The sequence below is a fragment of the Macadamia integrifolia genome, chromosome 12 (assembly GCF_013358625.1).
Source record: "Macadamia integrifolia cultivar HAES 741 chromosome 12, SCU_Mint_v3, whole genome shotgun sequence".
Classification (NCBI taxonomy): domain Eukaryota; kingdom Viridiplantae; phylum Streptophyta; class Magnoliopsida; order Proteales; family Proteaceae; genus Macadamia; species Macadamia integrifolia.
In genome coordinates this window covers 26,174,892-26,199,301 of record NC_056568.1, presented here as the reverse complement: position 1 = coordinate 26,199,301, position 24,410 = coordinate 26,174,892, and the positions used below count along the sequence as shown (strand labels likewise).

The 24,410-nt window shown below is 37.1% G+C and overlaps 1 protein-coding gene across 2 annotated transcripts; it reads left to right on the top strand.

The window, feature by feature from the left end:
* The first annotated feature begins 246 nt into the window (after positions 1-246).
* LOC122057848 (DNA repair protein RAD16) lies at positions 247-24,065 on the top strand. Of its 2 annotated transcripts, XM_042620167.1 has the most exons (16): positions 13,060-13,230; positions 13,404-13,487; positions 13,662-14,773; positions 15,055-15,177; positions 15,266-15,339; positions 15,528-15,591; positions 15,725-15,880; positions 15,981-16,066; positions 17,457-17,526; positions 17,793-17,918; positions 18,041-18,271; positions 22,215-22,319; positions 22,395-22,547; positions 23,377-23,465; positions 23,546-23,626; positions 23,727-24,065. In XM_042620167.1, exons 1-16 carry the CDS (start codon positions 13,185-13,187, stop codon positions 23,797-23,799), a joined length of 2,673 nt encoding a protein of 890 aa, XP_042476101.1. In that variant the 5' UTR covers positions 13,060-13,184; the 3' UTR covers positions 23,800-24,065. The 2 variants fall into 2 exon arrangements, with proteins under 2 accessions (XP_042476102.1, XP_042476101.1); XM_042620168.1 differs by lacking the exons at positions 13,060-13,230; positions 15,055-15,177; positions 15,266-15,339; ... (9 more) ...; positions 23,546-23,626; positions 23,727-24,065 and adding exons at positions 247-376; positions 550-783; positions 927-1,984; ... (5 more) ...; positions 9,594-9,719; positions 9,798-9,977 and having other exon boundaries at positions 13,662-13,896.
* The last annotated feature ends 345 nt before the right edge of the window (positions 24,066-24,410 follow it).

Sequence of the window (24,410 nt, the reverse complement as noted above, 5' to 3'; positions counted from 1 at the left end):
AACTAAAGCAACAAATTATTCAAGGGAGTTTGGAGACATTAATACATAGATAGATAGAGAATGTGCTATTTAACCATAAAAAAAGAATGATAAGAAAATGCACTATGAATTGGTGAGCCGACCAGTTTTGGATAATCTTGTAATTTTACCAAAATAAAAACCCAAAAAACGAATATAGCAAGGATGAACGAACTAATAACTACTGTCTAGTCTACTGTACTGGATTGTTTTCTTTTTCCCGCCTCTGCAAGACTGCAACTCTCCACGCCACTCTGCAAACTTGAAACTGACTTAGAACACCTCCATTTTCCGCCATTGTTTCACCTCTATCTACTCCGTCGCTCTTCCTGCTAACTGCGAAGAAGTACACAGGAAGGTAAGGATTCAAATTAACTTCTTCTCCTTCTTCCCGTCTAATCTCTCGTCTCTGCCCCCTCCCCCTGTGTTTCCAAGAAATCGATTCTTTGATTCCTGTTATTATTAAAGTTTAAGCTCACATTCAATTCGATGTATTGGCGACTTCCTGTGACGATCTTCGAATTTGATTAGCCAACATGGAGGGGGACGGAGATTATTCCGACGAAGAAGATTACTCGTCGACTCCAGATTCGGACATGAGCGTTAGCGATGAAGGTATCAACGGAGATTATTCCGACGAAGAAGATTACTCGTCGACTCCAGATTCGGACATGAGCGTTAGCGATGAAGGTATCAACGGAGATTATTCCGACGAAGAAGATTACTCGTCGACTCCAGATTCGGACATGAGCGTTAGCGATGAAGGTATCTCATTAGTATATTACTTTTCTTGTAAAGAAGTTTAATTTATCGGAAAAAAAGATCATAAAGAAAGGGATAAATCTTTGAAAGATTGGTCGGATTGTAAGATAGAAACAGAGAGGTATTATCATCTTCTGTCTATGTAGGTGGAAGTTCTCCGCCTGAACCTCCGGCGGCAGAGGAAGTGAGGGAATGCATTGATTGGGACCAAGAGAACAGTGACTTTCTAGAGAAACTATTAGAAGAAGAAGATGAACCGGAGGATAAAGGAAAAGCTGTGATCGAAATTAGTGACGATAATGATGTTTCTGATCGGGACCAAGAGAACCTTGACCTTCTAGAGAAACCACTAGAAGAAGATGAACCGGAGGCTAAAGGAAAAGATGTGATCGAAATTAGTGACGACAATGATGTTTCTGATTGGGACCAAGAAAGCCGTGAAGAAGACAGAGGGGACCTTGATCTTCTAGAGAGAGAAAGCCATGAAAATGACAGAGGGGACCTTGACCTTGACCTTCTAGCGGAATTATGCATAGAAGGTGAACGCGAGAGCAAAAGAATCAGGAAAGATGAACCTGCATTGGACAATGAAGTTGAGGAAATGGATGAAATTGCTCCAAATCCCCCTGATTTGCTAATTCCTCTGCTTAGGTTCCAAAAGGAATGGCTTCCCTGGGCTTTGAAACAACAAGAATTGGAAATGAGAAGAGGAATCCTAGCAGATGACATGAGAATGGGTAAGACCATCCAGGCCATTGCACTCGTTCTTGCCAGGCAAGGAAACCGTCAATCGACCAGCGGATCTGATGGGTCTTCACCTTCACCAAGCTCATACTTAGTGTTGCCTGAAACAAAATGCACCCTAGTTATTTGCCCCACAGATGCTATTAGACAGTGGGGGAGTGAGAGAATTGGGATCACACCCATGAGGAGCATGAGGGTATCAGTATACTACGGGTCCAGAAGAAAGAAGATTTCAGATGAATTCTTTGAAAGCGATTTTGTCCTGACCACATATTCCACCCTTGCAGCAGAGTACAGAAAAGTAATGCCAACCAAGAAGAAAGTGAAATCTTCTGGTCTAGAAGCTGAGACCAGTCAATGTAAGAAGCAGCAGGAGAATCCAGCAGGAATACATCACGGTGCTGCATCCAGGAACTCAGTGCTGCTCTCTGTGAAGTGGAACCGCATTATTCTGGATGAGGTAAGCTTGCATGATCCAATCATTTATTTATAAAATCCTTATGGAGCAAAATGATTGCTTAGAGAATTGTAAATCATTGTGACCTCAAAACCCATGACATATCAAGGGTGAACTCTCTTAGAACCTCATTAAAGCCTAGGGAAGAGGTTCCTTTTAGCTTTCGTGCGGACTCCTATAGAAGTATTATATGAGACAACAAACATGTTGAATTGAAGTTCATTCATTCAAAAGGAAAATAAAAAGGTGAATGGCATCACTTAATTTGACTGACACACCTATTTACAAAGCTCATTCTGTATAAATGAAATAACTACAAAAGAATAACCACTTCCACTCTTAATTTCTTTTCCAGAATTCTAGGAAGTATTTGAATCATGTTACCTATTTAATAACTGGATTGTTTATAGTTAGTTCTGAAATATAGATGGTGTTTCTTTAATCTACACATTTACTTGTTTTCAAATGAAAAAAGATAATGTTCTCTGATGATCTATATGACTTTCCAGTACTCAAAACACATTTTATAATGTTCTTTTTAATTATTAAAGAATCACAACTTATTTTTTTATTTAGGTCCATTACATAAAAAATAAACACCAGAGTACTGCAAAATCTGTTTTTGCCTTGAAATCTTCATATAAGTGGGCATTAAGTGGCACTGCGCTTCAGGTTCATGTTGAAGAACTTTATTCTCTAGTTAGTGGCATCTAAATTCATTGGCCATTTAGTTGTTTGTAGCCTGTTACATTTTAATGTGATCAATTTGCAACTTGAATTGTACAGGTTCGTTTTCTACAAATAACTCCGTATTCGTATTTCTTCTGTATGGAGTGTGATTGTAAATCACTTGAGTACAGGTAATTTACTGGGTGCTTACTGTCTTGCTTGGTCTAATAAAATGTCTGTATCCATTCAGCTGACTTTTTTTCCTTTTACTTAAAATATGTTCCTTTCACTCTATCTATTAATATTAACTTTGGAGTATTTCCTACTATGAAAAAATCAATACAGTTGGATATAAGTGGGCTTGAAAGCCCATGGATGTGGCCCAGCCCATTAAAAATGTCACCCAAACAGCTAGTACAAGTTATCAAGGGAAACTCTTGAATATTTGCTTCATTTTATTCTGTTTTAAGTTCACTAATTCCCAAATATGTTTGGGAGATCTATTTAGGAGTTGCTTTGGTCATTTAGATTGGAGCCTAAATAAAATAAGGTTGCATAATCTAAAGATAAAAAGGATAATTTTTTTTTTCTTTGAGTATGTGGTGTCATGGAAAAAAGTTGCCACTGCTCCCTTCATTAAAGGGACTGAAACATATGGAGTCAGGTGATGTTATTTTACAACATATATGCCTTGTATAACCATTTGAACCGTGAGCTTGATTCCAGAGTCTATTTACTAATTTCTTTACATGCTTTAGTATGTGTTGTAGTCAGTAGGCAGTAAGATGTGCTGATAATTGAAGTCTCTAACAGAGACTAAATCTGGCTGGAAAGATCCTAATGCATTTGTATGTTTCTTTTTCTTAAATCTGTTTCAAGCTCTTATTTTTTAAAATTAAAATGCAAACTGAGGTAGGGTGGCATTTAATAGGAAAGAGCCAAAAAATACTACTTTAGCTATACTGCTATAGGTTGTAGGTTTTGGGTCAGAGGACAGAACATATACTGTCAAACCTTTTATTATCAGAAACATGTAAAAATGAGATTTTGATGAGAGAGCTGAAAAAATTATCTTCACCTTCTCTGGTAGATTTTTTGGGCATAGATTTAGCGTTGGAGTGAGAGGTAATGCACCAACCTTTGGTTGGGTAGAGTATCAAAGATCTGTACTGCATGAAAGCATGGTATGAAAGGGGGGGAAAAGGTAAAGGAATTCTTCAAATGAGTTAGTTATATTAAATTTTAACATATAAGATCTTCCTGGGGAACCCATCAGTGCACCCTGAACCAGCCTGCCGTAGGGCTTTCATATGGTAGTGCAGACACATCATGGCTTGTTACTATCCTCCATACCATACTTTGTGTAGATGAAGTTAATATCTTCTAGGAGTACTAGCCATTTGTTCACTTGCATGCTGAAGTTTTGTCACTTTCTTATTTTCAGTATTTTTGCAGTTCCATTTTTCATTCATGATTTTCTGAGCTAACCTCTCTGTTATATTTATCGTTTGGAACATTCTGCCAATTACAGTTCCAAAAGAAAGTGCAACTGTGTCCATTCGACGGCGCCATTTTTGTGGTGGAAAAGAGTGAGTTTTAGATCTCATTAGCCACTTGTTTTTCTAATTTTGTTTGTTGTTGTCATCATGGCCTGAGGTTTAACTGTGACATTTTTTGTGATTGTAATGTCTTATGCTTTTCTGTATCAGTATATTTTTTTTCGTTTGTTGTTGTCATCATGGCCTAGGTTTAACTGTGACATTTTTTGTGATTGTAATGTCTTCTTATGCTTTTCTGTATTAGTATATTTCTCAACCTATACTAGCATTGGAAGATAATGTCAATCAAAGCATAGCACTAAGAAGCACTATGAAGGGAAGGGCTGCAGAGATTTCCTTTCCTCCAAAACTTGTAAGTACAGCTCTCTTTCTCTCTCTCTCTCACACACACACACATAGGGGTTAAGGAGTCCTAACGAAGAAGGTTATACCATCTATGGGAGTCAACCTTGTTCTATGATATTTCTCATGGCTGATGAAAAACTGATTGTCTTTCTCAGAATTTCTTGTATCCCTATTTTCTAGGTTCTCCCAAGACGAGATTTAATTGTTACTGGTGAAGAAGATTATTACAAAACACTGTATAATAAAAGTCTCTTACAATTTAATAGGTGAGTTCTGTTGCACCTTTTCTTCTTTTGTTGCTTTGTATTTGGTTATACGTAGCAGCTCCATCTTAATTCTTGTACGAACGTTTCAATGTTCACCATGCAACTTTCTGCTATCTCCTTTTTCTTTCCATCACTTACGTTGGTTCTATGATTCAATTTTCATTGTGTGTTTCGAATTTCTTAATTTCTATGCTTTAAATGTATGAACGTGCTTGTGTTTATTATGAACGTGCTTGTGTTTATCTGTGTATTTTATTATATGCCATAAGTTTTGTTTACTTTTAGTTGTATATAATTTTAAAATTTTATAGGTGTTGGATTTTACTCTTTGCATTTGTTCATTCGATGAAAATTTCCCCAAAAACCCTGTGTTCTACCTCTGGCTCTCTTTGTAAGTATCACTCTTGCCCTGGATTTTTCTTTAGATTTCCCTTAATAATTTCAGAACATCTGATCTTAATGTTACCATCATTACTTTTCCCTAGTAATTTGAAAACAACGAATTTGATATCATAAACATTTTATATAATAAACCTCAAATGTAGGTTGCGGGTTCAAAAATTGGAAACTGCGTCTCCTGTGATGCAGGGGGTAAGGCTGCATACATCTGCCCCTCCCAGACCCTACAGTAGTGGGAGCCTTGTGCACTGCGTTGCTCTTTTATTTTCTTGCTGTATTCAATGTATTATGTAAATGTTCTCCCAGGCTGCAAATCCATTCAGTTTTTGAGAACCAAAACTTCCACATCTTTTTATTTATGTAATAGTTATGTACAACCTGCAGAATAGAAAACGGAAGAAGAAGAATAGGAGAGAGAGAGAGAGAGAGAGGGATTAGATATAAATAACTCTCCTACCAGTCCACATCGTTCTATTTGTTTAATAGTTGTGTACAATGACAATGTAACCGCTTGACACCGACGGATCCAAAAGACTATAGACATTAATGATTAATAGGCAATACTAAATATAAGGGTGTAAGAGAGTTGTAGATTCCATATAATGTCAACTCGAAATTCTTAAATTTATTCATGCTTCTAATGATACAAAATTTCACCAACAGATACAAAAGACTATAGACATTAATAACTAATAGACAATACTAAATATAAGTGTAAGAGAGTTGTAGATTCTCTATAGTGTCAACATGAAATCCTTAAGTTTATTCAAACTTCTAATGATACCAAATAATTTTCTAATAATATATTTTGTGTTGGCAATTTTCCTATTCTTTCCATACTAGTAGCTTTTCTTTGTCATGTTTTGAGAATCTGTACAACTGTTTCATAATACTACTAAACAAAGCCTCAGTAAACCAAAATAAATTGAAGCTTCTTCAGAATAGGAAGTCCAGAAGATGAGAGTTCTGATTGAGTGTTATGGTACTAAATTTCATGCTGATTTACAAGTGTTCTCATGTTGTTGGTTGATTCTCATATTATGTGTAAGCCGCTTCTGGATAAATTTCTATATGATGCACTCTGTAATTGGCAGATATGCTGCTTATGGAAATGGAACCATATCGAATAATTTCATGCAAGTAACTCAACTCCTTACAAAATTGCGGCAGGTGAGTGATTAATCCTGTCTAAACTCCAACTGTTGGTTTCTGCTGCATCTGTATGAAATTACACTTCTTAACTATTAATTTCAGTTAAAGATTCTTCTCGATATATTTTGTGTTTATACTTACGAAAGATTGGTTAAGTTATAGATTTTGTGCAGTTTGGGTGCAGACTATGATCAAGTTGACTTAATGTTGGTTGAGTACTTGATATAGCTCCTTAAACTTTGTCATTATCTTCTAATGTTCTAGTAGTTGATGATATTGGCCATGTCATTCGTCTACTTTTTGCACTGCCCCATTGTGAAAGAAGTCTGATTTGAGATGGTAAATGTATTGGTCCATCGTGTCTAGGGCTGTAGATGGACTGGATATGGAGTAAGTATACCTATTTGTGTATTCTCTATGATTCTCTAACTGGATATCTAAAATCTAGTGGATCATATGGACCTAGATCCATATTCAGATCCGTTCCAAATATTGGGACAAGATGGCCAGGGGGAGGGGGGAAGAACTGTACAAACTCTTGCGTCTATCATATATGTTTATAATGGTGGTACACATTTATACTTGTAAAATAAGATAAAAACACATACAACACAACCACATCCAAAAACCGTATACACACTAAAGAGTGCAGATTATGTAATTAGTACAAGCTGAACATGTAAAACCTAATAAATTATATAATTAAATGCATACCCAACATTTTTTTATAGGTATATGTTACAGATTATAAAAGCCCTATATGCGTCATTTTAAGTATATCTAGTTGATTATATATATATATATATATATAATCGTATGCATATAATTTTATCATATATTCATGTATACTTGTTCAATATGACTGATATTGGACATTGTTAAACAGGCCACATCCTAATCAGACCAGTTATTGGCATATCCATAGTAAGATTAACAAACCAAATATTGATACAGATCTGGCAAAAATCCAACCCCTTGACATACCTAATTATGAGTCCTGCAAAATAATGGCCGGTGTCTTTTCAGATCCAGGAGGAAGAAGACTATTGTCGTTAATCCCAGATTCATCATTCAGAGCCTTTGGTTCACAAAGAATTTTGTGGCATTTGACATCTATACAGTACATTCTTCCATCTCAACAGGTGGCTTTCAAAGCCAATGAATTAGAGCAGACATTTGTGAAGAGTTCATAACACTTACAATTGAAGGAAAATATTTCCCCCTTCTTTTTATTAAAAAGCGAAACTTGAAGAGGTCCTAAATTTTAATATCAAAAGAAGAGGGAAACAAAGTTGTTGGGGGTAAACATGGATAAATCAGCAGGAGGATGTATAATCTGCATACTTCCACAATCCCACTACGAGTAACATAATATCTTCACTGAAAAGGGTAGGAGCGGGTATAAAGTATCACGAAGACTTGCATTTGATTCCTATGGGAAAGCATTTGTGAAGCATTCTAAGATGTTTGAAAATCTATCAGAGTGTGGAAATGTGACGGGGAGTGAGGCTTCAGAAATATTTATAGTGTAGCATACCTTTTCCATGTCTTTTATGTGGAGAATTGTTAGGAAATTTTGATGGAAGAAGTCTTGAAGTAGATAAGGAGCCAGATGACTAGGGTTTTGCAATTCAGGAGGAATATGAATGACAGAGAAATCAACTCATTTGCTAATATCTCATACATATGGGGAAGACTTGACAGACAGCCCATCCCATAGACAATGGCTATGGAAATATTGCCCCATCTGTATCTTTCTTTCTTTCTTTCTATTTTTTTTTTAGATCATTCTATGCAACTTAACTGGATTTGTATTCAACCTACTATGTCTACTTTCATTAGGGTCTGGTAGATTCAACTTTCTGTCTGGAAATTTTCCTTAGGTACTTCTGCTCCTGAAAAAAAATTGCTTCATCCTTATAGATGGCTTATTTGGATAAAATTCCTATGGCCCACCTTTGCATCATCATTGTTTATAATGTGAGGACACTCTTAACTGATAAGATAAATCATTATTATTCTTCTCAAGTGATATTTGGAAATCCTTTCTATGGATTTTTAGGATCTGGAACTACCTAAACGGCTTCCTTTGATCTTATATTAGAGAGGATTAATAGCAGCTTTGGGAAAAGACCCAAATCTTCTGAAGTACCAAATGCTGTTCCAAGGAAATTTCAAAATGGAAAGAGCAATCTCATTTTCAAGGATGAAGCATGCAGTGATTTGAATTATTTTATTACTTCATTTTGATTGATGGTTTATTAAGAAGCTCAGAGATTTTTCGTTCTCTTGAAGGAATCGTTAGGACCCCCTCATCCCTATTTCCAGCAATTGCATGCTCAAGACATTGTCTTTTTTTCCTGAATGTATACTTGTGAACATTATGTCATTACCCTCCTTTTAGTTTAATTCTTCTATATTACATCAAATAAAAAATAGGACCAGTTAAAGAACTTTTTCCTCATGCAAATCCTAACAGAAAACAAATAGATAGACATCAAACGTAATTGGAGCGCATGAAGAAGGTAAAGAATTATTCAAAACTGTATAGGACTTCACTCAAGTTTGTTCGTATTTCAAATTGAAATGTTTCTTACAGAACTTGAGGATAGAATTTCTAGATCTTCACACCTTTCCAAGGAGAAAGGAAATATAACACTAAGCCTTTGTTTCTATAATTTCAGTGGGTTGTTTCTTCATGTGCTAACTTGGTTACTTATTAGGTTTCTCAAGACTCGGCAGGAAATAAAACTTGACAATGTCTGGTTGTTTTGACTCATGAAAGAGACCTCCTCTCCCCTATTTTGAACTTCTAATTGTTGGGAGAATAGTAGCATATCAATTACCTCTAAAGTCTTTTGTTGCTTCATATACTTATGAATCCCTCCACCCCAATAGTTCGAGCTTTTGGGTTGTATATTTACATGGTATCAGAGCAGGTCCTGATCTTGTCTCCATTCTGTTCCATCATCTGTCCATGTGTACACAGATCCATCCTACCTACATGTGAGAGGAATCGTTGGGAGAATAGTCCCACATCAGTTACCTCTAAAGCCTTTTGTTGCCTCATATACCTATGAGACCCTCCACCCAATAGTTCGAGATTTCAGGATGGATATTTATGCTAATGTGAAGTGACAATATCTTTTAAGATTGACATATCATGAGCTATATCATTTCTGCAAGTTTATATGGCTGATTTGCCTCTTTTAAACATCACAGGCAGCAGCTCATCCATTCCTTCCGCTTTTTCCTCAAGCTGAAGCACGAAAGAGCAGATACACAAGCACTCTTACTTATGGTGAAAAAACCTGTAGCATTTGCCTTGATGTAGCAGAAGATCCAGCGGTGAGCCATTAAGATGTGTGAGATCATATGTATTGTGTACATTCAATCCTTCTTTTGATTGCCGCTATCATCTTTCAGGTTACCTCTTGGAAACATGTCTTCTGTAAGGATCGTTTCATAGATTACTCTGCAGCTTTGGGAGAAGACTCATGCCCCAAGAAGAGTACCACAACAAGAGTGATAGGGACCAAAGGTTCAAGTTTTATTAGCAGAATTTGTCTTGGACAATTACAGACGAGCGCAAAAGTTAAGGCCTTGGTATGCATGCTGAGTAGATTCCCCCGTTTCAAATTTTATTAACAGAATTTGTCTTGAACAATTACAGACGAGCACAAAAGTTGAGGCCTTGGTATGCAGGCTGAGTAGATTCCCCCACCTGCTTCTCTTTCCTGTTTTAATTGAAAAAAAAAAACATATATTTTAGATGAAAAGCAAATTCGTCTTAAGAATAAATGAAAAGACAAACCAGTAAGCCTCCAAACATGCTACAAAGTTTAACTGATAAATAAAAATATATCAAAATCCCAGCCCTTGATCATCATGCAAGAGAGTCGACGGTTGGAATTTGCTATGAGATTTGCTGACCTATGTCTCCAGCTGAATGAGATCATAGGTCATTAGAAGGTGCTCCAATAAGCGGATTATTATGGTATACCACCTTACTTATTTCCTCTATGAGGGAGAAATGCAATTGGAGAAGCCAAAAAACGTGAGCGCCTAGTGTGATAGGGCTTTCTGGCCTATCTTGCTGGGCAAAACGACAATGTTTGTTAGCCAAGGAAAATGACTCGTGGTAAAGACTAGATAGATTTTGACCATTTAGGAAGGATGCTAATCGGTGCATTTTCCTGTTAAGATTGGAGAATCTCAATGCAAAAACACCATCAGAAGAGAAATATCTGATCACTATAGCATAGTTCCTCTCACCTACACACTGTCTGAAAGAGGACTTCACTAAAACCAAACAAGCTGATTTGACTTATACCACGACTGAATCTGCTACTTCAATAGGTCCCAAGTGCAGCTGCATCTTACTCCCCAAGCCATCATTTAATCCTCTCACAAGCTCCTAGGGCCTGTGCTCCCAAAAATTATTCACTAAAATTGAGGTTAAATTGGCATCTCCACAAGGATAGTATGTGGTCCTTGAGCATATTAAAGAAGCAAAAGGGAGTGTACAGCATGGTTAGTGAGAGAATTCCCGGAGTACCATTTATCTTTATTTGTCTAATTATTAGACAATGCATATAGCACAATTTTGTAGTTTATGTGTGTGAAGAACCACCATGGAAACATCCCTACTTGGCTTACATCTATAATCCCGGTGAACATGGAGTTTGCGTAGGCAATCTTTTTCTGTCGAAGTACTTGCTTTCACTTTGATTTCAAGTTTGTTAGAATCTTTGCACACATATTTGTTAAATTACCTTCAGGAAATCCATATATTGATTCTTGAATTTAACAGAGTCCAAAAGCCCAAGGAGCTCCCATCATTATTTAGCTTTGTTAAACAATTCTGTACCTATTGTACGATCCCACAAAACACAAACACAGATTTTCCAATGAACATTTCCCCTTCCACTGAATGTGTCACCACAGTCACTCTCACAAGATCAAGGATCTGAAAATCTTTATCTTTCTTCTCTCTGTCATTGTTGATTGAAGTATATGGGCTTCTTTCTTCTTCCTGTCCAACTTCATCTTCTTACTCTTTCATTGAATTGGTCCTTTTGAAGTAATAGAGCTGTTTGTGGTAGACCTATTAAGAAAGTGGACTGATTGGATGATCCCAAGCATTCCGATGTCTACCTTTCTCAAGAACACAGGATAAGATTTCCGAAACACCTTGTCGCTGAATCACTCTCTCTCTCTCTCTCCATCTATATTTTGAAATTATCTCTATCGTTTCCCATGTTTTTATTCAGGCTTGGTCACTTTCTAGCTAACTGATTATTGCTAGAGGGTATGCAATATGGAAATTTAATAATGATCCAGACTGCAAGATTATTCTTGTGAGCTTAAAAGCTGGTGCTGTCCTCAAACACATAGAAGCCTCTCATGTGAGTGACATTTTTCCATTGTTGATTCTGTACATTCTGTTGGTTTTATAGGCTGTGATCATAGAAAATACTCCAAGACATGATTATCCTAGAGAAACCTTCAGTTGGGTGCATTTGCGGGGTGGGGTGTTTCACAAATAAAAACAAGTTTCTCCTGTTTCCTGAACACTATTTGGAGAGACATATCCTTTGGATAATCACAGGAAGCATGACCAGATAAGTGAATACATCTGGGATATCTACAGTCACTGGATTCAAATCTACAGCAGGTCAGGGAGATCTCCACACTGTAGCACTGTAGCCCTCACTGAATTTTTTGGCCAAACACCTCTTCCCAACTCCAGTACTGAATTTTCCTCTTTGTTTTCTTACTCTTTACTAGTTTATGTGGCCACTCTGCCATCTTATGTTGGAATAGCTGCATGATGACAGTTCTTTGAAAGTAGTAATATGTGGCTTTTAGCTTGTCTACACAGTTCTCATATATGTTAGTTTCTCATGCGTCTTGCTTAGGTTTTCTTAATGGATCCCTCATGGAATTCAACTGAGGAGTGCCAGGCCATAGATCGAATCCACTATCAGACCAGTCTTGTGTGTTTCTTCTCCTACTCGTCAATTCCCACCAACTCATGCACTAGTCAATTTAGTAAAATATGAGAACCCAGATGGAATCCATCTTTGATGTCACGGACAGACTTGATCAGACGAGTCTTCATTCCTAGTAGCTCATAATCTGGCTATCTGGGTCCTTTGATATTGTTGATCCAAACAAGAACCATATGAACCCTAAAAACTGCACAGAGAAAGAGAGAGTGCCCATCCACTTCTCCACTTCAGGGCTAAAGGGTTCGTCAGGGATAGGTTCCTCTGTGTTGTTCCACTCTGCAACCTCCAAAGCAGTGACCACATAATCAATACAGAGAGAGAGAGAGAGAGAGAGAGAGTCCTTAATTGCGACTCCACTGCAGCGTTACGCCCTTGATGAGTGTAGATCTGCGGCGTAAACCACCTCTGAAGTTCCGATTCCAACGGAAACCACTACTTTCGTCAACGAGTTTCTCAAGTTTCAACCTTATCCCTCGTTCCCTCCCCCGGTTTGTTTCTCATGATCTCATCAAAAGAAAAAACCCAATTTCCAAGTAATTTGGATAATTCCTAAATTGATTCCAATCCGACGGGTTAGGTCACGTTTCATCCCCGTTTCAGGTTTCATCACAGTCTCGTGTGAACTTCCAACACGTGCCCACCGAAAATACTTCTATAAATAAGTGAGTGCATTGCTTTTTCCCGCCGCGCGGTTGTCTCGTTCAGTGAAGCCTCGCTTCACACAACCACCGTAGTACTCTTCCTCTTCTCTCCTCTCCTCTCTTCTCTCAAATTGTCTTGAAGCCCTTAATCTCCATCGATGAATCTACGGTCTCGTAGCACAGCTTCAAAGCAGGATACCGGACGTAAGGTTCCAGAACTTATCTGTTCTTCCCATGTCCAAAGAATCGCTTCTCTTTCTTTTTTTTTTTTCGTTTTTTTCATTTATTACTTTTTTTTTTTTTTTTTTTTTTTTTTTTTAAATTCCAATTTCAATTGAGTCGATGATTTGATGACTCTTGGAACGATCCTTGAATAGGAAAGAGTTGCCCGTCCGAAGATTTCTCTGGCGAAGAGGATTTTGTCCTGCTTTCAGATTCAGATGGGAACGTTAGCGATGAAGGTATTTTTTTTTTTTTTTTTTATCATCGTCATTGTGTTAATTCGTTTGTTCCCCGCCCCTCCCTCTCCTTTGATTTCTTCATCGTGAAGAAAGATAGGTAACCTTTGATTGGTCGAAGCCGGAAGGAGGTCTTTGAGTTACTGTTGATCGCTTGCAACGCTTTTGTATATGTAGATGGAAATTCTTCGTGGGAACCGACAGTGGACGTGCTTGAAATTAGTGACGGGGATGATCCTGACTATGCAAGTCATCTAATGGGAATAAATATCTCCATATCTAATAAGATGAGTGGGAGACCCCGAAAGAGGAAAGATGGACTGGGAAAGGAACAGGAGGGTGAAGAAAGCAATGAAGTTGAACATGTTCTCCCCATTGAAGAAGATAGAATTGCTCGTTTCCGTCGACCAAAGAAGAAGAAAGGGAGGAATGGAAAAGGAAAAGATGGGCCAATATTAATGTGGGAGGTTTTGGAGGAAGAGAATGAGAGTTGGATTGATGCCAATGAAACAAAAGATGCTGATATGGATCATCTTGATGAAGAAGTGGCCGAGATTGCCGAGCCACCTGAAGACTTGCTGATGCCTCTACTTAGATACCAGAAAGAATGGCTGGCTTGGGCTTTGAAACAAGAGGAATCTGCAACAAGAGGAGGAATCCTTGCAGACGAGATGGGAATGGGCAAGACAATACAGGCTATTGCACTGGTTCTTGCCAAACGGGCGATCCAACAATCAACTTGGAGGCATAGTGATCCCTCTCCTTCACCAAGTACATCCACAGCATTGCCTGAAACCAAAGGCACTCTTGTTATTTGTCCTGTGGTTGCTGTGAGGCAGTGGGTGAATGAGATTGAGCGGTTCACACCTACAGGGAGCACCAAGATATTGGTATATCATGGGGCCAATAGAAAGAAGAGCTTAGATGAATTCTCTGAATACGATTTTGTCCTGACCACATATGCCACCATTGAGGCAGAGTACAGGAAGAATGTGATGCCACCCAAGGAGAAGTGTGTGTTCTGTGGGAAGTTGTTTCATTCCAAGAAGATGAATATGCACCTAAAGTATTTTTGTGGGCCTGATGCCGTTAGAACAGCTAAGCAGTCTAAGCAAGTGAAGAAGAGAAGGAATAGCGGATATAAGCCCTTCAAGGAGAAAAAGAAATCCTCTGGTCTTGAAAGTGTGACTGGTCAAGATTGGGAAAGTATAAAGGAACCAATAGAGAGCCCTACCTCAAGGAACTCAGTATTGCATTCTGTGAAGTGGGACCGCATTATTTTGGATGAAGTAAGTTTTTATGATCCCACTTTTTATTTTAGATAGTTCTCTTACATGGGTTCTGCATTATGGATCTTTTAAAAGTTTGGGGCTTTAGAAATACAAGGATGATAGGCCAAACTTCAATGTGTTTGTGTGGGTCTATTCCTATATTGTCATTATTTTAAGTAATTTTATTTCTCATCTTTGCCCGACTCTTCTGTTCGTTGAGTTTGAAGTTCCATTCTAGCTCATGGCCTTGTAAATTTTCTGTTTAATCGTTGAAGAATCACATTTACCTTTTGTTTTAGGCTCATTATATCAAAGATAGACGCAGCAGTACTGCAAAGGCTGTTCTTGCTTTAGAGTCTTCATATAAATGGGCTTTAAGTGGCACTCCACTTCAGAATCGAGTTGGAGAACTTTATTCACTGGTAAGTGTCATCTAAATTGATTGGGTAGTTAGTTGGTATGTTATCTTTTACTTTTGGGCTGACAAATTTCATGACTTGAGCTATACAGGTCCGTTTTTTGCAAATAACACCTTACTCATATTACTTCTGTAGAGATTGTGATTGCAAATCACTTGATTACAGGTAAAATGTTTGAGATGATTTATGATTGTTAGGTTTTTATGGTCCTCCTTTATTCATATCATACTTCCATATTTCATACTGAAATTAATTTACTTTTTTTCCCTCCCTAGCTTTTGCAGTTCCCCTTAGCATTCTTATCTTGCTGAATTAGTTACTTTCTTATATTTATCTTGGAATTCCACTTACAGTTCCACATCAGAGTGTCAAAACTGTGTTCATAAATCTGTGAGGCATTTTTGCTGGTGGAACAGAGTGAGTTTTACATATTGTGATTCTCTTGATCTGTTTTCCCTTTTTCTTTCATATTTATTGTTATGAAGTTGAGGTTTCACTGTAACATTTTTCTGGTGGTAATATCTTCTTCTTTTTTTTATCCCCATATAAGTATATTTCTAAACCAATACAAGCATCGGGAGAACTTGATGAAGGCAGAAGCCGAACCAGAGCCATGATTTTACTAAAGCATAAACTTTTGAAAAGCATAGTACTAAGACGCACAAAGAAAGGCCGGGCTGCAGATCTTGCCCTTCCTCCAACAATTGTAAGTATCACTGTTCTAGGATCATTTTTATAGTCTCTCTTGATATCTTAGATTTGATTAATGCCTTTCTAAAACTTTTGTAATGTCCCTATTTGTCTAGGTTCACTTGAGGCGGGATTCTTTTGATATTAAAGAAGAAGATTGTTACAACTCACTGTACAATGAAAGTCAGTCGCAGTTTGATACGTGCGCACTTTGCTCATTTTCTTATTTAGTTATTTGGTTTCATGTTATAAATAGCAATTTCTTCCCAATTTTTGTATCTTCTTTTCTACGTATATTCTTTTCTATTTTGGATTTCATTTTTTTCAATTCTTTTAAATAACATATGTGTGTGCATTTGAATTGTTGCGTACCTCAAGTTTTGTTTACTTCTAATTATATATAATATAAGTACCATATAAAAGTTCCATCAATGTTAGATACTGATTTCCCTTCTGTTCTTTGAAGAACCATTTTGTCCAAAATCTTGTGCCCAAGTTCTGGCTACAAATTGCAGGAAGCTTCTTCCTAAGTCTCATTGTTGCCTATTTCTAGCTTAAGCTCTTTGAAGCTTCAGAACTTCCTGTCCTTAAATGTTGCTACCATTTTTTCCCTTAGTCCACCTTAAGATGGCAAATTATCATAAAAAGTTAAAACTGGATGTTATTGTGTTAGATATGTATGTGCTTATATTGGTCTTTGGAACTGCTATCTCTATCCTGAGAAGTCCCAAAGCGTCTACATTTCTCTTGAATCAGAAAACACGTTGCTTTCTCATCTCCTGCTACAGTGCAATAGTGTTCTGCATTAGCTACACAGCTCAACAAAAATAGAGGCTTATGATTTTGCTATAGGTTATATATGATTGGTCTTCCTTTCCCTTGCCCTCTCAAATATCATCTAACATATTTGGTATTTTGTAAGTTTTTGTTGTCAACTTGACATTTTGATGAAAGTTAATCTACACTTTCAGGTTTCAATGATACAAAGTAAATTTATAGTAATAGCTTTTGCTTATGTAATTTTTCTTCTTTATATATTTTCATCGATATCTTTGGGCAAAAGGGAGGCAAGTACACCAGCACAGATCGGAAAGGCACTTCGCACTCTTGGTTTTTGCTATGGAAGTGGGATAGTCCAGATTGTTGGATGGTAGAGGACCTGCTATTTAGTCACATTTCAAATTGAGGTTGTAATCCAATCATATGGTCCACAATGTATTCAACTGGGCATGAGTCATAGACGTCTTGACGACTATGGCAGGAGTGCACCCCTTACTACGATTTAGACCCCACCTGCTCTGCCATGAGGAAAATAATGTCTTTGGTACTGAAACGGGACATGGTTCCGATGGAAAAGTGTTCACACATACATACAATCCCTTCTAAGTACTAAACTTATCCTTTCCCCAACTATATGTGGATTCACACGATCATGTCTTGATTCTATTTTTGAATCTCCAATCGGTTTTATAGAGGCTAGCAAACCACCTATATGCTGCCTTACGAGTTTCTTAATGTTGTATGGTTTATTCTTGCATTATGTTTTAAGTATTTCCCAGGCATTTTTTTATGATTCACTCTTTAATTTGCAGATATATTACAGCTGGAACTTTGTTGAATAATTACGCACACATATTTGACCTCCTTACAAGATTACGGCAGGTGGATGACTAATCCTGTATAGCTCTCTGGTTTTTTTTTTTTTTTTTTAAATTAATTGTTGTGTGTGTTAATATACTCTTGAGATGGTTATGGATACTGCTTTGAAAGCAAGAAAAAGTTGGCCAATTGGGTGAGCAAAAATTAATTCTTTTTAAGAACAGAGTTTAAGCTAACCCATATCCAAATAATGAAGTTACGTAGACTAGATAGTGCAATATCATTTATGCAAATGCATATGGTTGATTTGCCTCTTTTAAATACCACAGGCAGTTGATCATCCATACCTTGTGGTCTATTCCCAAAGTGCAATGCTAAAGAATGAAAGCAGTAGTGATCCTGATAATGGTGAAAAAATCTGTGGCATTTGCCATGAGACAGCAGAAGATTCAGTGGTGAGCTCACTCTGTTAAAACCTTTTAAGCCTCATAAACCATTAATTTTCCCTTGGAGAGATCTGATAATTGTGTTCTAGTCTTTCTTTTCATTACCATCCTAATCTTTCCTTATGTTTTAGGTCACCTCTTGTCAGCATGTCTTCTGTAAGGCTTGTTTGATAGATTACTCTTCATCGCTGGGAGAAGCTTCATGCCCCTCATGTTCAGAACCACTTACTGTTGACTTCACATCAAAGTTGAATCGAGGGGATCAGAATACTAAAACAACAGTGATGGGATTTAAACGATCAAGTATTCTGAACAGGATCTGTCTTGAAGATTTTCAGACTAGCACAAAAATCGAAGCTTTGGTATGGAATCTCTGAAAATTGTTTTTTTTTTCTTTTCCTTTCCTCCTTGCCTATTCTAATTGACAAAGCATGTTTTTTAACGACAAATATATATGAAGAGTAAATTTTAGAGTACAAGAGGGAAAGCTAGAAAGCTTTGAACATGCTACAAAACTTAGAACTAAAATCTGGGTACATCAAAATCCAAATCCAGGATCATCTCGGATGTGAGGGATCCAATATATCAACCTATAATCATTCCCTCTTTTGCTAGTTCTCTAGCTGAATGAGATATTCATTAAGGATGCAAAACGGCTGCTAATGCAGGAGTAGATTACAAGAAATTATCCCAGCAGTTTATAACCCCAAACAATACAAATAGGACTAGGAAACAAAGAAAAAAGACCATCTAATAAACACCCAAGGATGCAATATCCATACAGGAGCAAAACCAGCCCAAAACCCAACCCGATAACAGAGAGAAACACCTGCAATATGGCTGGGCAGAGAGTGCAGCCAGGTCTATAGGAATCCGATTGAGCTGTACTCTTGGGCGTAGATAGTCCTTAGGGAGTGTATAAAAACCCCCAAAGTTTAGAGGATTTTGACGGTTGGTTGTGAATTTACAAGCTTTCTTGATTTTCTGACCGAGGAGAGGGAAAACTGAGAAGAACCTTCAAGAACAACAGCTGGATACTTCTAACAGTGACTAGGTAAGGATCGTGGAACCCTTATGAGGCCTGGAATACCCTGATTGAAGACCTGGCTGAACAGAGTACAGAAGAGAGAAAGAGAGGAGATCAATCTCTCTCCTATTCCCACTAGGATTGTTGATTGGTTCCGATTTCTGCAGACTTTTATTAAAATTTGAATTATACCTCTCAAGTGTTACAGCAAATAAAATAGAAAAAGAAAAATAAAACAGATGGGGGTTGAAAATGGTGAAATAGAATAAATGAAGCGGCTATCTCAGCCTGGGCTTCTCACCCACAGCTATCTCAGCTGCTCTAAGCATTTAGTTGCAAACTTTCTTTCATTCCAAAATCTCTCCAATAAGAGTACATATGCCTCTCTATTTATAGAGGAGAAATTTACAATCATACTAAGACTAGCAGCTAGTTTCCAAAGAGGACTAGACGCTCCTACTACAACTAGGAATTTAAAATAGGACTAGGACTAGACTTCTAACTCCAACATGGAGTAGGACTGACTAACTAATAGTACATATAGGACATTACACTCGATGGGCCCAATGGGCCTTTTTATTGAATTAAAACAACTTAAATAAAAGCACTGAATATAAATCCCGTTTTCCTACTTTTTACCCATATTTTAGGCCTATTAAAGTGGCACATTCAAAGAAAACACATGGGATCAAAGGCCCAACACATATATAACACAACCCAATGCTTATTTGCTATAACATAAGCCCAAGTGACTTATCTGCATCAGCTGCGCTTTCTGGTAGGTGGAATTTCCATGTGCTGGTAAACCACAATTTTTCTCCACTGATATCAAACCAAATAAGCTGTTATGATTTTTTTTATTTTTTTGGGGTTGTGGGAGTGAAGCTGATCTGACTTACAAAATTAAGTGAATCTATCACTTACTATGAAGTTTTCTGTATGAGAAATACCATGCAAGTATTTCTACTCGACTTGTATAGTTATATCCATTATTCAAGACAACCCATCAAGCCGCAGTGTCTATAGGCCATCTTTTTCAGTAGATGCAGTTCCATTAGATTTGAACAAGTGTTTTGTGTAGTCTATGGACCTCAAAACTAATATGAATAAATTTTACCTTTTGATGAGCTTTAAACTTCTACAAATTTGGAACTTTTGCTCCTATATTAACTGAACACTGTATCACCTTGAAGACATCTCTATTTTGGATGCTTGAATGTACCAACAAGCCAAAATCCTCTTCCTCAAGGAGCTTCCATCATATTTAGCCTAACCATTTAGACCTTATTGTATAACCCCACTAGAAACAAGGCAAGTATCTTCAGATGGGCAGTACTCCTCACCAAATGTATCAGTAGAGAAACTTTAAGAACCTCAAGGATCTGTGCTATGTATACTTTTCTTTACTTTGTCATTATCCATCCAAGTATATTAGTATCTTCTTTTTTACATCCTTCAACACTAGTCACCTAAAGAATTAGGGTTAGGAAACCTCAGAAAAACCAGAATCGTGAGAATATGATCCAAAACCAGATTAGAGAAAATTCAGTGAGATGAATAAGACCAGTCAGATTGACTTGAAATTCTGGCCAAATGACCTTTTTTAACAAAGGATTAATTGTGCAAAGTATAATTTTAATCTGAGGACCAGATCTCAATATATGAAAGAATCCTACTGCAAGTAAGGAATCCAGAATATGCAGAATCGATGGACAAATTTACAGATTTAAACAGGTATACATTTAAGGATATGATTATCTATTAATGTAACAAACAGAAACCTGAAGTCGGTGAAAAGATTAAAAAAACCAGAAAATTAGAGATATCATAAATGTACTTGAAAAAGGAAACCAGAATCGACATGGGAGCTTTCGGTGTTCAAAACAGAAATCAATGATAAACTGCTATTAATGATCTAGTATTAAACAGCAGTTAGATTCAGAAGTAGAAGGATTCAGTTTCAAAAAACCAAGATTCGAAGAAGTTAATTATATCTGGATTGGGAGGATAAAACGGGATCTGAATTCCAAAAGCAAATAGACAATCAATGGACTGTATTTAGCAGGATATTTCAGCAACTTAATTCTAATTTTGGGAACAACCAGAATCTGAATTATTCTAGTGGAACTAGAATTCGCAGGGTTTGACAACTCAAGAACTGACCTGATTTCGATGAGGGGGAGAGAGAGAGAGATAACTAATCAGGAATCCACCTGATTCACCTGGAATCTACATGATTACAGTCACTGAATCCAAAGCAGCTTATTACTCTTGAATCCACAAGAGTTAACACACCTAAATCCACATATGTAAGCTTGAATTCCACAGACCAGAAAAGCTTTAACATTTTCATCCATCAAACTCGTTTTTGCAGCTGTAGCCAGCCCCTTGCACATACTTATAGTGTTTGAGTAAGACAAGAATCTGACTCAAAAAAGGAAAGATTAAGTCAATCTTGACCCGAAAAGGAGAAAAAAAAAAGCATAGACTGACTCTGTCTCTTCCATTTAACCAGCTAAGGTGAAGTCTTAATCTGACCAGACAGAGTGGACAACCAAACAGGACTGGGATTAAATTACTTTGTCTAACCTGACTTAAAAAATTGATAACAATTAAAATAGGAAAATTAAATTAAAACCCAAACAGGACCTGGACATGAACAGTAGCCAATGACTTATGGCGGTTGTGACATATTGCAAAACTGGCTGTGATATCAGTCAGTCTTCAAAAGATGTTTTATTTTCTTTCTTCTGCTGGCATGACTTAAATTCTACATCAATATATTTAATTTTTCCATTTCATTGGTCCCATTCCACAAAGAGTCTGCTCCAAATTCTTGCATACTACACTTCTTGGGGAAATCTACCACTGGGGAATTGCCACATCCTGCCACATGCCCCATGGTTCAATATTGAAATCAACATTATGCAAATTTGAAGGGTTGAGTTCTTATGTAGGCCTAGCGAGAAAATGGGCTAATTGGATGATCCTTAGGGTTCTGTTTGTCAACTACTATTGTTCACACTTTTCGGGGAGGTAGTGACATTTGATTTCTGGAACATGCATTGAATCTCTCTTTTATCTATTTGTGGATTTCTATTGAAGCTATATCTTTAGTTTTCCTTTCATGTTTCCTCAAGTTTGCATTTTTGTTTTTGCTGTTTACTTTCTTTTATTATTATTATTATTATTATTATTATTTTATTATTATTATTATTATTATTATTATTATTATTATTATTTTAACTAAGTGATGGCTGGGTTTGAAACTGTTAAAGAGGGAAGAAATCAGATGCATGCTTGAAAGAGATGGTTCTGCAAAAGGGATTGTTTTCAGCCAGTTCACATCATTTTTGGATTTGATAAACTACTCTCTCCAGAAGGTAATGTAAAATTTGCAAAACGTCATATACTCCTGGTAGACACCCTGGAAAGTAATCCCTTAAACCCTTTTGCAGTCTGAAATAAATTGTGTTCAATTAGTGGGAAGCATGACAATGGAAGCAAGAGATTCCGCGATAAGGAGATTTATCGATGATCCAGAATGCAGGATTTTTCTTATGAGCTTAAAAGCTGGGGGTGTAGCCCTCAATCTGACAGTAGCATCTTATGTGAGTGACCTTTTCCCTTGGTTGTTATTTAGTTTGATTGGCTTTATGGGTTTTGATTACAGAAAATGCTCCCGCGTATGACCCATATGGATGGAAAAGCTTGGTATGATATTTAGGCTCCATTTATTTCCAGATAATAAATGTAAAGAACTTTTTTGGATAAAATCTTTTCCATCTAAAAACATGTAGAAAGAAAATTTTAGATATTTTATTTACATGATTGTTGGCTTTAAAAAAATGGAGCCTTAAGGATCAAAAACAGGTTTCATTTGTTTTCTGAACACCCCTTAAGTTTCCAGTGGAATGTTTTTCATTTAGATGAGTTGGCTCAGGATGGGGACTTGAATAAGCTTTGCGTTGTCTCTGTTGCTGGCTTGCTGCCCTCATGGGCGTGGCACATGTTCTGGAGCTAAATAACACAAACAGAATGTATTGATATACTATGGAAATTCTACATGATCAATTGATCGTAACAATTTGAAACATCTTCTTTGAATAATACAGGAAACATAATAAGTGGTCAATAAGTGCATATGTTGAATAGTTGAGGTCACTGCATTTAAAGTAGATCTCTCAAGTGTGGCACTTTCTGAACTGTTGGTTGGATCATCCTCCACACCCCCCCCCCCCCCCAAAAAAAATTTTTTTTGGACAATCATTGTTTAGATTTTCCTTGCCATTTTTCTTCTTTTGCACTTGCTGTATGGGGGCAAGCCAACTTTTGTTGTAGCTGCATTATGACAATTCTATGTAACTAGTGATATTTCTATCTATGATTTTAAGCTTCTACTTGGTTCTTATATATGTTTTCCTCATGAGGACGGCTTAGGTTTTCTTAATGGATCCCTGGTGGAATCCAGCTGTTGAGCGGCAGGCCCAAGATCGAATCCACCGAATTGGACAGTATAAACCAATCAGGTGCAGCTCTTCTCCTACTTGTCATTTCCCACTATATGCATCAATCAATTTGTGGATCTTATTATCGGATTTTTGTTTAGAGTCGTACGTTTCATTATAGAAGACACCATTGAAGAGAGGATTCTGAAGCTGCAAGAAAAGAAGGAATTAGTGTTTGAAGGGTAAGTCCAATTTATCGACTGTATGAATTGTTATTCCTTCTGATGAGATGCATGCCCATTATGCAAAACTAATCTAGCTGCACTTTTCTATTTCTTATAGGACTATAGGTGGTTCTTCTGAGGCTATTGGAAAACTAACGGAGGCTGACTTGAGATTTTTGTTCAATAAATAAGATGTTCCATATCTTCTGATGAGAAGGCCTGGACTAATTAGAAATAGAGGAGAAATTACCATTTTGATCAAAAGTTCTATGGTAATACTCTAATATTAGAGTATATTTTTTGAGTTAATGGGTGGCAATATTCTGGTATGTAATTCGAATGATACTGCATAAGTGGGGCTTATTTTTGGTGGTACAGATTTTGTATGTATGCTTTAGGTCCTACTTGTAAGATGAGTACTTGTAAATGCTAATAACCTCCTTTATCCTTTCTATTACATGTTATGGTCAGGATTTAAAAGAACAGAATCAATATCTGGATCGGAATCATTCTGGATCAGTTAGAAATTGGCCATAAATATGGCCCTACTCCAGAAATCCAGTATGGATAGTCTGATCCGGATCAGACTCGGTCGACATGGAATCAACCGAACTGGTCAATCAGATCTCAATTCTTAAAACATTGATGACAATAGAGGAACATGTCTACCTACCCCCATCCCACCTATTACATTCTTTCGACTATACTTCTGTCTCCAAGAAAACCCAAGTAAAAACTCAGTAAAACATGAAGCCTGAGACCCTGAACCCTATCCGATCACTCCAAAATGGGATCTATCAGA

Excerpts from the sequence above, each read along its gene's own strand:
- LOC122057848 (XM_042620167.1), top strand. The coding sequence starts at position 13,185 with ATGAATCTACGGTCTCGTAGCACAGCTTCAAAGCAGGATACCGGAC. Across the intron at positions 15,592-15,724 it reads ATTTTTGCTGGTGGAACAGA|TATATTTCTAAACCAATACA; the intron begins GTGAGTTTTACA and ends TCCCCATATAAG. Across the intron at positions 22,548-23,376 it reads ATCTGACAGTAGCATCTTAT|GTTTTCTTAATGGATCCCTG; the intron begins GTGAGTGACCTT and ends AGGACGGCTTAG.